General features: G+C 39.5%; 1 protein-coding gene across 2 annotated transcripts in view; it reads right to left on the bottom strand.

The window, feature by feature from the left end:
* PPM1D (protein phosphatase, Mg2+/Mn2+ dependent 1D) overlaps nt 1–15,656 on the bottom strand; it is a 58,604-nt gene that overhangs the window by 9,541 nt on the left and 33,407 nt on the right. For both annotated transcript variants that reach the window (XM_072779637.1, XM_072779636.1), the window contains exon 4: nt 3,612–3,802. In XM_072779637.1, the coding sequence (XP_072635738.1) occupies nt 3,612–3,802 (191 nt within the window). The remainder of the gene's footprint in view (nt 1–3,611; nt 3,803–15,656) is intronic.

Below are 15,656 nucleotides of genomic sequence, written 5' to 3'. Positions count from 1 at the left end.
CATTTTTTACTCAGCTGGTTTCTGCTGATTTGGATCCTTAATATCATGTCCTTTTCTTCCACCATACAGTCTCACTAGGTGATCTCATAAATTGTAGCAGCTTTACCTAACTCCTCTCTTACCAATCAAATTTATATTTCTAGGTTTCTCTCAATATTTCTGCCTACTGAAAATATCTATCTAGATTAACCACAGGTACCTCCAATTCAACATGCCTACATCTGAACTAATTACCTCCCCTCTTCCCCAGAGTAATGTGTTTCTTCTAGATAACAGCTATCACCAGTCAGAAGTCTGGGCATCATCATATCCTTCCTTAAAAACCCAAGTTCTATCAATTTTATCACTCATGGATTTCTTCTGTTATTGCATATATATGTATTTGTTGTTGTTGTTGTTGCTGTTGTTGCTGTTTTACCACTGCTGCCTTAGATCAAGCTTGCAAAAATTGTCATTTGGAATTTAACAGTAGCCTCCAAAGAGGAAGCCTAATAAATCCATTAATAGAAATCAAATCAGTTACATTGGTAATAAGAATCAACATGTGAAAAAAGGTGGATGACAGACCTTATAACCAAAACTCTACTCATCAAATTTCACCTTCTCTCAGGGATTCTTCAGTAATCTTTGCTGCCACCCATTCTCTGTCATTGACAACTTTGCATTGGTAATTCTGTTAAATGCCTAGGTTTTCCTACACCTACTAATAAATATAATCCTTATATTCAATACCAATTATCTTCTATTTTATATTCCATCTTGCAATTAATGATTAAACTTTTTAAAGATTTTATTTATTTATTCAGGAGAGACACACAGAGAGGCAGAGACATAGGCAGAGGGAGAACCAGGCTCCATGCAAGGTGCCCGATGTGGGGCTCGATCCCAGGACTCCGAGATCATGCCATGAGCCAAAGGCAGACACTCAACCAGTGAGCCACCCAGGCATTCCAACGAGTAAACTTTCTAAAATGCATCATGAAAATATAGCTTTTCAATAACTCTCTACTACCTGAATATAAAGACCTAACTTCCTAACAGCATTTAAAACCATTTTATCTCCTCTCCCCCAGTCACATCAAGCTATCTGTGAAACCTAAATATGTTAAATCTGTCTCTCTTCTTTGACTTTACACTTTTTATTCCTTTACCTGGAAAGCTTCTCTCTCCTCACTTATTTACCTGGTAAATTCAATCCGACCTTTAAGACTTGCGCAAATATCACTCTTGTCCAATTGAAACTTTCAATTCAGAAAGGAAACTTTCTTATCCAATCTTTCCAGGTTTCCAATCTTCTCCTTCTCAGTTCTCATAACACTTGTTCTAAATATTGTTATTATATGGATACTTCCTTCAATAGTCATTCTGAAACCACTTTGGTGTTTTATGAATATGAATAGGTTCTCTCAATCTGGTTTATGACCTCATCATGCCACTGAAATGTTTCTCTTTCTCATCACTAAAGAATTCTAAATTAAATAGATAAAAGAATCTTTATTTTATTCACTCCTTCTCTTACATCTGATGCCATTAACCAAATGCAACATGTTAGCTCCAAGGTTGTAAAAATGAATCAAGAGACGCCTGGGTGGCTCAGCAGTTAAGCGTCTGCCTTTGGCTCAGGGTGTGATCCTGGGATTCAGAATTTGGGATCAAGTCCCACACTGGGTTCCCTGTGGCAAGCCTGCTTCTCCCTCTGCCTATGTCTCTGCCTCTTTCTCTCTCTGTGTGTCTCATGAATAAGTAAATCTTAAAAAAAAAAAAAAAAGAATCAAGACACAACTCTTACCTTTATTTTTATTTTTACTTACAACTCTTACCTTTAAACAACTCACAATCAAGTAGAGGTCCTGATAGCTATAAACATATCCTATTTGTAACAACATGGTATATGCTGAGCAAGGAGCATAATCTATTTACAGTTACCTCCCCTGCACAGTATCTAATGTTATTAGCTGGGTGAATGGCAGCAATACAAATTCTTTTAATTTTAACTCCTTTTCATGCCAAAATATGGCTTTACCATTCCTCCCATCTGAGAGAAAGATCATCTCTTCCAAGGATAGCCCATCCCCTTGATTCCAGTTAAACTCTTTATCCTTGAAGGTCACTAATAAAAGATCCTAACTATAAAACTCAATATATACTGTTCTCATCCATCTGCCTCTACTTCTTTGCAGAATTTGACATTGCTGCCTGCTACCCACAAAACACTCTTTCCTTGCCTTCAACACCATCACACTCTTCCAATTCTCCTTACTTTGAAGAAGAAATCAGTTTGCAAACAAGCCAGGAAAGAAAGAAAAGGATTTTTCTTATTGATGGTTGTTTCTTGGTTTGCAATGGACTAATAAAAAGATAGGTGACATAATTACTATGCATCTTATTAGCAATTCCACTCCAAGGGATACACCTAAGAAAACTGAAAACTTGTCCACACAAAAACTTGTATGTGAATGTTCACAACAGTGTCATTCCTAAGAGCCCCAAAGTGGAAACAACCTAAATATCCATCAACTGACAAACAGATGGATAAATTAAATGTATATCCACTGACAGAAAATTATTCAGCCTTAAAAATATAGTACTTTTATTTACAAGCAACGTGGATGAAACTTGAAAATATTATGCTTAAGTGAAAGAAGTCAAATACAAAAGGCCACATGCTATATGATCTCACTTATATGAAATATCCAAAAACAGGCAAATATATAGAGACAGATCAGTGTTTGCCAATGGGTGGAGGTAGCAAGAGATAGTGAATGACTGCTAATGATTATGGGTTTTGGGAGCAGTGATAAAAATGTTCTGGAATGAGATAGTGGTGACAGTTGCACAACTTAGAGAATAAACTAAGAACCACTGAGTTATACATTTTAAAAAGGTAAATTTTATGGTATATGAATTATATCTCAATTTTTATTTATTTTTTTTAAGATTTTTTTTTTATTCATTTATGAAAGATAGAAAGAGAGAGAGACAGAGACAGAGACAGGCAGAGACACAGGCAGAGGGAGAAGCAGGCTCCATGCAGGGAGCCTGATGTGGGACTCGATCCCAGGTCTCCAGGATCATGCCCTTAGCCGAAGGCAGGCGCTAAACCACTGAGCCACCCTGGGATCCCCTCTCAATTTTTAACAAAAGGATTAATGAGGTTTCATAGGCCATGAAGTCAAGGGCTGTTCATAACAAAGTCAGTGGTTGTGTGTTTTGTTATCTAGTTTCATTTATTTATATCCTGTCTCATTCCCCTGATGAGCTGCAAAGTCTGTTTTACGTAATTTTAGAGCCAGGCAAATGCAAATATCTATTCAAACTGAGCATCCTTAGTTCATATTCAAGACCTCTGACAAAAGTAGAACAGGGGACACCTGAGTGGCTCAGCTGTTAAGCGTCTGCTTTTAGCTCAGGGCGTGATCCTGGAGTTCCAGGATCGAGTCCCACATCAGGCTTCCTGCATGGGGCCTGCTTCTACCTCTGCCTGTGTCTCTGCCTCTCTCTCTGTCTCTCATGAATAAATAAATAAAATCTTTAAAAAAAATTAAAAAAAATAAAAACAAAAGTAGAACAATGTGTAGACAATAATATTAAATCATTGAGCCACTTCTCACCATCAAGTACTTTTTCTCCTCTTGGTCCTGGCACATTGAGATGGCATCTTGCGGTGGAATCATATTCCAAAGTCCATCACTCCCCAAAATAATATACTTGTGCTTCTGGGGGTCAAGAGTGTGGACACTCGTGTCTGGTTCAGGTGACACCACAAACTCACCACTGAAGAAATCATAACTCCACAAATCACCTGGGGGACAGAGATAAGAAGCAAGAAATGTTATTTCCGAACTAGTAATGTCTTGTCAACAGATTAAAAGGGGAAAATCTACATGTTCATCTCAATAAATGCAGAAAATCAATTGATAACATTCAAAATCCATACATGATTAAAAAAAAAAAAAAACATCGCAGGGCACCTGGGTGGCACAGTCAGTTGAGCATCTGACTCTTGGTTTCAGCTCAGGATGTGATCTCTGGGTCATGGGATTTAGCCCTGCAACGGGCTCTCCACTCAGTGGGGAGACTGGTTCTCTCTCCCTCTTCATCTCCCTCTAACCCTCCCCCCACTCGTGTTCTCTCCAATAAATAAATCTTAAAAACAACAACAACAACAAAAAAAACCATTTACTCTTCTGTGATACATAAGACAAAGTAAGTAGAACAATATAACTTTTCTTTTACTTCTAAGAACTGGGGAAGCAGTCAGAAAGAATACATTAATCTCTGTCTGTTTTGTTTGTTGTGAAATATTAGGTAAAGACCTAAATTAAAAGCAAAACGTTTGGGACGCCTGGGTGGCTCAGCAGTTTGGTGCCTGCCTTTGGCCCAGGGAGTGATATTGGAGACTTGGGATCGAGCCCCCCACATAGGGGCTCTCTGCATGGAGCCTGCATCTCTCTCTGCCTGTGTCTCTGCCTCTCTTTCATGAATAAATAAAATCTTAAAAAAAAAAAAAAAAAGCAAAAGGTTTTCAGACAAGAGAGTAGTTTTTGCCCTCTTTCAGCAGGTTTGACTTTTTGCTAAACAAGAGAAAGCTTTGTCCTTTCTCTGCCTTACTTAAACCCTTATTAGCTCCCATCAAAAGTAGTATTGGCCAATTCAAACATGCTCAAAGTCTAAGGGAAGAATAATTCACATCAATTACCCCACTCTAAAATAGCACAATTTATTGCCAAACCAGCCCCATGAAAGGGGCCATTCAACCTTCAGAATAGCAGAAGAGAACACATATGGGGGACCTGGCTGGCTCAGTCAGTGGAGTATGTGACTCTTGATCTCCGCACATTGTAGGTTCAAGCCCCCATGCTGCGTGTAGTACTTAAATATAAAATCTTGGGCAGCCCCGGTGGCGCAGCGGTTTAGTGCCTCCTGCAGCCCAATGTGTGATCCTGGAGACCGGGGATCGAGTCCCACATCAGGCTCCCTGCATGGAGCCTGCTTCTCCCTCTGCCCCTTCCTCTGAATAAATAAATAAATCTTTAAAAAATTTTTTTTAAATCTTAAAAAAAAAAAAAAAGAACACATGCAACCACTAAAAGCTAATTATAATCCAGGTTGGCTCACAAAGACACATTTACTACTTTTTTTTTTTTTTAAAGATTTATTTGAGAGAGAGAGAGAGAGAGAGAGACACAGCACGAATGGGAGGGGCTAAGGGAGAGGGAGAGGGGGAATCTCAGGCAGACTCCAGCCTGAGAGAGGAACCAAACTCAGGGCTCAATCCCAGAACCCTGAGATCATTACCTGAGCTGAAAACAAGAGTCAGAGGCTTTAACCAACTGCGCCATCCAGACACTCCACATTTACTTCTTTATGCTAGCAAAACAAAGTTCTCTGGCTGGTGAAATTTTTAAAATGGGCACGGGAACAGTTAAGATAAATATTAAGGTAGCAGTTACAGAGTTCATAAGTGTTAAGGCTTTCAAAAGCAGTTTTTCCCCATATTTGGGATTAATATTGCCACTCCAAGTAAGAACATAAATTTCTATAAAGCAAAATCCCTAATATGGCTAAATTTAAAATCTAGATTAAAAAAAGAAATTCTAATTTCCAATCTAATGCAGATTACATAACCTTGAAAAAGGGTCACAATTTCTCATGTATAAACTAATATTAGTATCTTTTTTTTTCTTAAGGATTTTATTTATTTATTCATGAGAGACACTGAGAGAGAGAGAGAGAGAGAGGGAGAGGCAGAGACATAGGCAGAAAGAGAAGCAGGCTCCATGCAGGGAGCCTGATGTGAGACTCAATCCCAAGACTCCAGGACCACGCCTTGGGCCGAGGCCAGGCATTAAACCGCTGAGCCATCCAGGGATCCCTAATATTAGTATCTTTATTTATTTATTTTTAAAGATTTTATTCATTTATTCATGAGAGACAGAAAGAGAGACACACACACAAAGCAGAGGGAAAAGCAGGCTCCATGCAGGGAGCCTGATGTGGGACTCGATCCTGGGACTCTAGGATCGTGCCCTGGGCTGAAGGCAGGCGCTAAACTGCTGAGCCATCCAGGGATCCCCTATCTTTATAAATTTAAAAATATTTTTAGGAGTACCTGGCTGGCTCAGTCAGTGGAGCATGGGACTCATGATCTTGGGGTTGTAAGTCTGAGTCCGATGTTAGGTGTAGAGACTACTTAAATATAAAATCTCTGGGGTGCCTGGGTGGCTCAGTTGGTTAAGCATCCAGCTCTTGGGTTCTGCTCATGGGTTTTGATCTCATGGGTCATGAGACTGAGCCCTGTGAGAGGCTCCATGCTCAGAGAAGAGTCTGCTTGAGATTCATTCCCTCCACCCCTCCCCTATACTCACTTTCTCTCAAATTTTTATTTATTTTTTTATTTTTTATTATTATTTTTTTTAATTTTTATTTATTTATTCATGAGAGACACAGAGAGAGAGGCAGAGACACAGGCAGAGGGAGAGGCAGACTCCTCGCAGGGAGCCCGATGTGGGACTTGATCCCAGGACTCCAGAATCATGCCCTGAGCCAGAGGCAGACACTCAACCACTGAGCCACCCAGGCGTCCCTCTCTCAAATTTTTAAAAAAATAAATAAAATCTTTAATAAATTTGTTCATTTGGATAATAACAACAATGTATCAGTTTGTCCCATCAGTGGCAATGCTAATAGGCTGGACCATTTGGTTAAAATGCTATCTACCAGCACTGTAAGGTGCCTTTCTCATTTTCTAATTGCTAAGTAATCTATAGGGTGATAGCTTTGAGTCTGTGTGAAATATCCTGTTGTCTACCAAAACATGCCATATTTTAGCATCCATTAACGATTCTTGCACCAACCAATTGGTACTATGATGGTTGTAAACTGATGACAGAATTAGAACACTCTTAACTACATTTATTAGCTGTCTTTTCTAAAGAAGTTTTCCATTCTCCTCTACTTCTTTATAATCTTTTTAGTATCATTATAAACATTGATTCTTTTTTCTTCAATATGTTATAAATTATTCCTGTTACTGTTTTGTTTTGTTTTGTTTTTTTGCGAGAGAGAGAGAGAGAGAGAGGGAGAGAGAGAGAGAATACACGTGTGAGGCAGGCAGGGAGCAAAAGGAGAAGGAAAGAGAGAATCTTAAGCAGGTTCCACAGTGTAGAGAGGGGTGTAGGACTTGATTTTGCAATCCTGATCATGACCTGAGCTGAAATTAAGAGTTGGACACTTAACTGACTGAGCTACCCAGGTGAGTGCCCCCTGTTATGGTTTTGATGCTCAAGTTGCTTTAAATTTGCCAGTAAAAGTCCCTGAAATATGAATTTTTAACAAACTCACTAGATGAGTTGTATTCACAGCCAGATTTAAGAATATATGATATAGACACAGTTCCCTTATTTAATCAGATCAGAGAATCTATGTCACTTTACCTGAGATCAAATGAGCAAGGATCGGAAGTGGGCTTTGAACTGTTTCTACAGTAGGCCAATGTACAAACAGTAGGCCAATGATAAACAAAAATAGGATCACAGGATACCATTCCTGTACATACTGAAGGGAGAGCTCCCAGACATTGTGGCAAATATTGTTAGTTTCCTCCTTGATGGTCATTTCCTTTTTATCCTCAGTGGGGGCACTGGAGGGACACCACAAGAGAAAAAGGCCTTTCTTCTGATTTCAGAACGTTCTCTGCTTGCCTCTGTGGCTCATGGCAGTCCACAGTACACAGGATACTCAGTGGTCTTTACCCCTCGTGAATTTCAACACTCCCCACCCCCCCACTCTGTGGATGGCTTCCATTGGAGCACTTCCATCAAACAACCTCACCTAGGGGATCCCTGGGTGGCTCAGCTGTTTGGTGCCTGCCTTTGGCCCAGGGCGTGATGCTAGAGTCCCGGGATCGAGTCCCATATTGGGCTCCTTGCATGGAGCCTGCTTCTCCCTCTGCCTGTGTCTGCCCCTCTCTGTCTCTCTGTCTCTCATGAATAAATGAATAAAATCTTTAAAAAAAAACAAAACAAAACAAAAAAACCTCACCTAAACCATTCTTAAAACTACAACCAGGGGATCCCTGAGTGGCTCAGCAGTTTACCGCCTGCCTTTGGCGCAGAGCGTGATTCTGGAGTCCCGGGATCAAGTCCCATGTCAGGCTCCCTGTGTGGAGCCTGCTTCTCCCTCTGCCTGTGTCTCTGCCTCTTTCTCTCTCTCTCTCATGAATAAATAAATCTTAAAAAAAAAAAAAAAAACTACAACCAAAATCATCCCTTTGAAACACAAATTTAAGATAGATGGTGGTGATTGTTGCACAACATCATAAATGTACTTAATACCACCACTAACTGTACGCTTAAAATGGTTAAGACAGCAAAATTATATACCTATTTGCCATAATTGAAAACATACATACACACAAATCCACTCCTACTCTGCAGCAGTTTGGTCTTTTTTTTTTTTTTTTTTTAAGATTTTATCTATTTATTCATGAGAATACACAGAGAGGAGAGAGAGAGGCAGAGACGCAGGCAGAGGGAGAAGCAGGCCCCATGCAGGGAGCCCGACATGGGACTCGATCCCGGGTCTCCAGGATCAGGCCCTGGGCTGAAGGTGGCGCTAAACCGCTGAGCCACCCGGGCTGCCCAGTTTGGAATTACTCTTAAGACAAATTCTTAACCACACCTTAAAAAAATGCAGCCCGGGTGGCTCAGCGGTTCTTTTTTTTTTTTTTTTTTTTTAAGATTTTATTTATTTATTCTTGAGAGACACAGAGAGAGAGGCAGAGACATAGGCAGAGGGAGAAGCAGGCTCCATGCAGGGAGCCTGATGTGGGACTCGATCCCAGGACCCTGGGATCACGCCCTGAGCCAAAGGCAGATGCTCAACCACTGAGCCACTCAGGCGTCCCTGGCTCAGCGGTTCTAATTTTATCTTTTTTTTTTTTTTAAGATTTTATTTATTGGGACGCATGGGTGGCTCAGTGGTTGAGCATCTGCCTTCGGCTCAGGGCATGATCCCAAAGTCCCGGGACCTAGTCTCGCATTAAAACCTTAAAAAAAAAAAAAAAGACTTTATTTATTCATGAAAGACACACAGAGAGAGCCAGAGAGTCATAGGCAGAGGGAGAAGCAGGCTCCCCACAGGGAGCCTGATGCAGGACTTGATCCCAAGACCTCAGGATCACAACCTGAGCCAAAGACAGATCCTCAAACACTGAGCCACCCAGGTGCCCCTTATCTATGCTTATTCCTCTATCACTGTTCCAGCTACATAGGCCTTCAATTATTATATTCACCATCCTTCCTCATATCACAGAGCTGCTTGCAAATGCAGCTCCTAGGCCTAGAACACACATTCATCCTGTCTTGACAACTAGTAATTCTTCAAACTTTAGCTCAATATCAAATATCTCTTGTTTCTCCAGCTAGGTATAATACCCTTATTTTAAGTTCCCATTAGCACATTAGTATTTAGAGATGTAATTTTTCAGCTCTTTTTATGATCTGCTGAATACCTCTCCCCTTCTCTAAACTGTAAGCTTCCATGAAGACAAAGACCACATGCTTAGCACATACTGCACTCAAGAATAAATGATTTACAAGATTCATCTGCAATTCCATCAGGCAGCCACTAGAAGGCACCTTTGCTACATCTGTACTCCGGTAGTAATTCTAATCTTCAGGAGTGCCTAAAAATGGTACCAAGTTCTGCTAAGCAAACTTCTCCTTCCCAAAAAGCTAGAAGAAAAATGGCTATACACCATAAGAACAGTACTAAATATTTTTTTAAATATTTTTTTTATTAAAGATTTTTATTGGGACACCTGGGTGGCTCAGGGGTTGAGTGTCGTCTGCCTTTGGCTCAGGGTGTGATCCTGGGGTTCTGGGATCGAGTCCCACATCGGGCTCCTTCCAATGGAGCCTGCTTCTCCCTCTGCCTGTATCTCTCTTTCTGTGTCTCTCATGAATAAATGAAAATCTTTTTTTTAATAAATTTTATTTTATTTATTCATGAGAGAGACACACACAGAGAGAGAAGCAGAGACACGGCAGAGGGAGAAGCAGGCTCCATGCAGGGAACCTGATGTGGGACTTGATCCCAGGACTCCAGGATTACACCCTGAGCCGAAGGCAGACATTCAACTGCTGAGCCACCCAGGTGTCCCAGAATGGTGCTAAATATTATAATTTAATTTACTGAGCCAAAAACTATTACCATAAAACAAGTTAAACTTTAAAAAAACTAAAACCACAGTTAATAATTTTTTTCCAAATGCCAAAATAAAGACTTGAAACGTTATGTGACAAAGCATGTTTTTAGCTTAAGTGTTCAAATCTAAAAGCTATTAATATTTCTGAGGAAAAAATATGTGATAGAGAAGTAAAATCAAAAGAAAAGCCAAAAGCAATTTTTTTCATTACTACAACAATTTTATCTCTCCCACATAGATCTTTTTATATCAAAAGATTAATTTCCTTTTCATTCATTCATTTTCTCTCCTACGTGCAGTTTTTACTGTTCTAATGGATCTTTCCCATCAACTATTATTTCTTCCCTTTTTAAAATAACAGTAGCAAACTCTCTCTTGACCTTTTACTTCTCACTCTAACTAAAGTCCCATTTCTCTCCTTCCCTTTATAATAAAACTCCTAGGAAGAGTGTCTAAACTTGCTATATCAAATTGTCCTCCTCTTGCTCTATCTTGAACCAACCCCAATTATGACTGTGGTCTCACTATCCCACCAAAGTTATTTTGTCAAGATCAATGACCTCCATGCTGCTAAATCCAATGGTCACATCTCAGTCTTCCCCTTACCAAATGTTTCAACAGTATTTTGAATACTCCTACCTAAGCTTCTGCTTCCAAGTTGCTATCTCCAAACTAAACCTCACCTACTGTCACAATTTTCATAACCAGAAATCAATGGAACATCAACACTTTTATTTTTATTTATTTTTTATTTATGATAGTCACACACAGAGAGAGAGAGAGAGAGAGAGAGAGAGGCAGAGACACAGGCAGAGGGAGAAGCAGGCTCCATGCACCGGGAGCCCGATGTGGGATTCGATCCTGGGTCTCCAGGATCACGCCCCAGGCCAAAGGCAGGCGCTAAACCGCTGCGCCACCCAGGGATCCTGAACATCAACACTTTTATATCTGATAAGCACCTTAAAGGTAACTTGCTAAAAACTGACCTCATGTGTTTGCTATATAGTTAACAGAAAACTTCCATGCTGCTCAGTTAAAAAAAAAAAAAAAAAATCATTAAGCAGTAATGACATCTGCATTTGTTGTTGTTCCTCCACCCTAAATTCTCTTGCCCCAAACACCTATACGTTTCAATGCCCTTCATTTTATTCAAATGTCATCTTTTACATCCCCTCTGACCATCCATTTAAAAATTACACTCCGTGACATTCCTTGCTTTATTTTTCATGATAGTACTTTTGATTACATCACAAAATACAGTCTACTTTTTTTTTTTTTTTTTTTTTAATCATCTGTGTGTCTCTCCTAGAAGGTTTAAGTTCCATGAGTCCAGGAATTTTTTACTGTTTTGTTCAATGTGGAATCCCCAGAACCTAGAATAGTACCTGGAACATAGCAGACATTTTTTTTTTTCATAGCAGACATTTAATAGATAATTTGGTAAATGAATCAACAATCATGAAGAAGTGGGAACTCTGTGTGGTTTTAAAATATGAACAAAAAAAATAAAAATAAAAATAAAAATAAAATAAAATAAAATATGAACACAAAATTATACTCTTTAAGAGGTGGAGCTTAATTCCCCTCAGCAGAAGAAAGATGGGTTAGACTTTGTGACTCAGTGCTAACAAACTAAATATGGAGTAAGTGATAGTGTGTTGCTTGTGACACTAAATCATAAAAAATACACTGTGGCTACTGCACCTTGCTCTCTTAGATCACTTGCCCTGGGGAAACCAGCTGCCATGCCATGAAGACATGGCAGCAGCCCTACATAGAAGCCCACAAGACAAGGAACTGAGGCCTATTGCCAACAGCCAAGTGCACAAGGCATCCTAGAAGTAAATACCCCAACCCCATTCTAGCTTTCAGATCATAGCCATAAAGGATATCCTGATTACAACCACCTGAGAGACCCTCAGCCAGAATCACTTAGCTAATCCACTTCCAGGATCTGAGCCACTGAAACCATATGAAATAATAAATGTTTTATTTTATTTTTTTATTTTATTTATTTTTTTTTATGATAGTCACATAGAGGAGAGAGAGAGAGAGAGGCAGAGAGACATAGGCAGAGGGAGAAGCAGGCTCCATGCACCGGGAGCCCGACGTGGGATTCGATCCCGGGTCTCCAGGATCGCGCCCTGGGCCAAAGGCAGGCGCCAAACCGCTGCGCCACCCAGGGATCCCTAATAAATGTTTTAAATTGCTAAGTTTGGGAATATTCTATTAGACAGCAATAGATAACTAACACAGGATTTTAAGAACTTGACATAATCACTTTGGGGAGAAATTTAGTAAGATCTAACAATATTAAAAATGTACTTATCTATGAACTGAGATTTCCAACTGGTATGCATTGGGTGGGCTGGGTATATGACCTTGGGTCAGCAGGATGGGACCTGGGTGAGCCTTTAGGCCAGTTACCTCCAGCCTCAAGTAGCCTCCTTTGTTTACTACAGAAATATCATACTGTGTATGTGTACATGTATGTCATAGTGTTTTAAAAGTTGGTAAGTAATGTAGTACAACCCAGCAATTCCACTTCTAGATTATGTACCTTAAAGAAATTTCATGTACGTTTACCAGGGCATACTCACTGCAGCAATTTTTGTAATAGTAAATGCATTAATATGACGTAAATGTCATATTACATCACTTCCAATCAGGGCATGGAAGAAAATATAGTCTCATACTGAAGCTGAATATCTATCTAGTAGTTGACTGAACTAAAACTACATTTAAAAACATGAATAAATCTCAAAAGCAATGAAAAGTGAAAATAGCAAGTTGAAAAGGGAGATGTTTTGACTATGAGAGAAAGCTAATCCAAAGATCAACAGTTTAGGTGGCTCGGTCAGTTAAGTGTCTACCTTCAGCTCAGGTCATGATCCTGGGGTCCTTGGATCTAGCCCCACATGCGGCTCCCTGCTCAGCAAGGAGCTTGCTTCTCCCTCTCCCTCTGCTGCTCTCCCTGCTTGTCCTCGCTCTCAAATAAATAAATAAATAAATCTTTAAAAAATAAATCAACACTTTTATTTTATTTTATACTAAAGAAAGGCAAATTGCCACATGCAGCACCTCATTTGGATGTGTCTGGAGTCTTGGCATTTTGACTACCCTAGGTTCTCCTACAAATGTACCTTGAAACTTTGTTTGGAGGTTCTAGCAGGGGAATGCAGCTACTCATATAACCCTGACAGAAGAAGGGTCCTCCTCTATTGGGAAAGGTCCTCCTCTTCAACAGAGCACACCAGGAGAGATGCATGTGGAGCAGTGAGGGAGGAAAGGGACACCAGCCTAGCCAGCCAGATTAGCTGAATCAACCCTGGCAATCAGTAGGGGATGACAGGAGTCATAGCCAGATTGCCCTACATCCTAAAGATCAACAATTTAAAAAATATTACCAATGGCCTCTCAAAACTATAAGAGATTTTCAAAGTCTTATATTCTCTAGCTTCCTAGCCACTGCAGAAATGCAAGCTAACTGCAATGGGTAGCTATTTAGCTACATAAACACATCTAGTGAAGGAAAGGCTCATTACAACTCACAAAATAATGTTATATCAGCTGTAATAATTTTGTTTTACTGAGCTAAAATATTTTTTTAATACTCTCCACAGCTATTTTTTTAAATCAGGCTAATTCCTCTTTTAGATGACAGAAGTTCACAACTTTTAAGCCACCTGGAAGTGTCGTTAGTGTTTCTATTCCAGGCTACACCTTGCCAAATTATCTTGTGTAAGTTTAGAAGGGTGGCAGCATCCTATAAAAGAGCCTATGCTTTTTTAGCCCTAGTACTATAAGAAGTAATAGTACTACTATGTAGGTATGATATTTAATATAGAATATAATGCTAAGGTTATATTTTGAAGAATTTGTGCAAGATAGTGTTAATCAGGAATAACTGTTGAAATAAAAATAATGAAGTTGGTGATTATTTTGACTACGGAAAAAACAAAACAAAACAAAACAAAACACTGATTGTGTGTGCTGATGCAAAAAAGAGAGAGAACTTTACTTTTAAACTGAACAGGGCAGCCCGGGTGGCTCAGCGGTTTAGCGCCGCCTTCAGCCCAGGGCCTGATCCTGGAGACCCAGGACTGAGTCCCATGTCGGGCTCCCTGCATGAAGCCTGCTTCTCCCTCTGCCTGTGTCTTTGACTCTCTCTCTCTCTCTCTTCTCTCTCTCTCTCTCTGTGTGTCTCTCATGAATACATAAATAAAATCTTTAAAAAATAAAAGAAAACTGAACAAAGCTATACCCAAAATGCCAGCTATATGGACTTGGTCAATTGACCAGACACACAAAGGTAGTTTCTTAACTGATGAAAAGGAAAGAACTCCTACCTTCTGACATTTTATAAAGTCTAAAATGAAGTAAGATAGTACCCAGCACAAAGCACAAAACACCAAACACTATTCGGTAGTTTTGCTCCTGTAACAATATGATCTTAGAATCATCTCCAACTTGGTCACTCTCCTTTGGATATACTTTTTAACTTTAGAGTATAGTAGCATAACCATTCCCTTATTCTGAATATTCTATTGTACTATTGCATTATTTTGAATGACTAAGTTACACTAACACTGCTGGGTCATCTTATTTTCATGAGTAATCAACAACAACAAAAAAAAATCTCTAATTCTTTTTCAAATAAAATGCTACTCTGAAAGCAGATGTCTCCCAAATAATGTTCTGAACTTAAGCTTGATACTTTATATTTATTCCTATTAAGTTTCATATTATTACTGCCAGCCTATTTTTAAAAACATTTTATTTGGAGGTCATTTCAAATATACAAAGTTACAAAAATAAAAATAGCACAAAGAACACCAATATACTCTTTCACTCTATTCAGATTCATTTATTGTTGACATTTTATCCCACTTGCTTTATGGTTTTGTGTGTGTGTGTGTGTGTGTGTTTGTGTGTAAACACCGTGTGAGTCTGTAAAAAAAAATTTTTTTTTAGATTTTGTAAATTTACTTTAAGGAGAGAGAAAACAGGGGGAGGGACAAAGGGATAAGAAAGAGAATCCCAAGCAGATTTCACCCTGAGTGTGGAGCCCAATGGGAGGGCTCAATCCCAAGACCCTGAGGATCATGATCCGAGCCAAAATCAAGAGCCAGACAGACTAGGCCACCCTGCCACTGCTGTGAAAAATTCTTTAAACCATAGCCCTTTACCCCTAAATACTTCAATTTATATTTTCTAAAAATAAGGATATTCTATTAACAGATGGTTTAATAGTGTCTTTTTTGTTTTGTTTTTAGATTTTGTTTCTTTTTTCATGAGAGACACAGAGAGAAGGCAGAGACATAGGCAGAGGGAGAAGCAGGCTCCTTGCAGGGAGCCTGATATGGGACTCAATCCCAGAACTCTGGGATCACACCCTGGGCCAAAGGGAGACACTCTACCACTGAGCCTCCCAGGCATCCCTTAA

The sequence above is a fragment of the Canis lupus genome, chromosome 16, assembly GCF_048164855.1.
Source record: "Canis lupus baileyi chromosome 16, mCanLup2.hap1, whole genome shotgun sequence".
NCBI lineage: Eukaryota > Metazoa > Chordata > Mammalia > Carnivora > Canidae > Canis > Canis lupus.
This window is presented reverse-complemented; position numbering and strand designations above follow the sequence as displayed.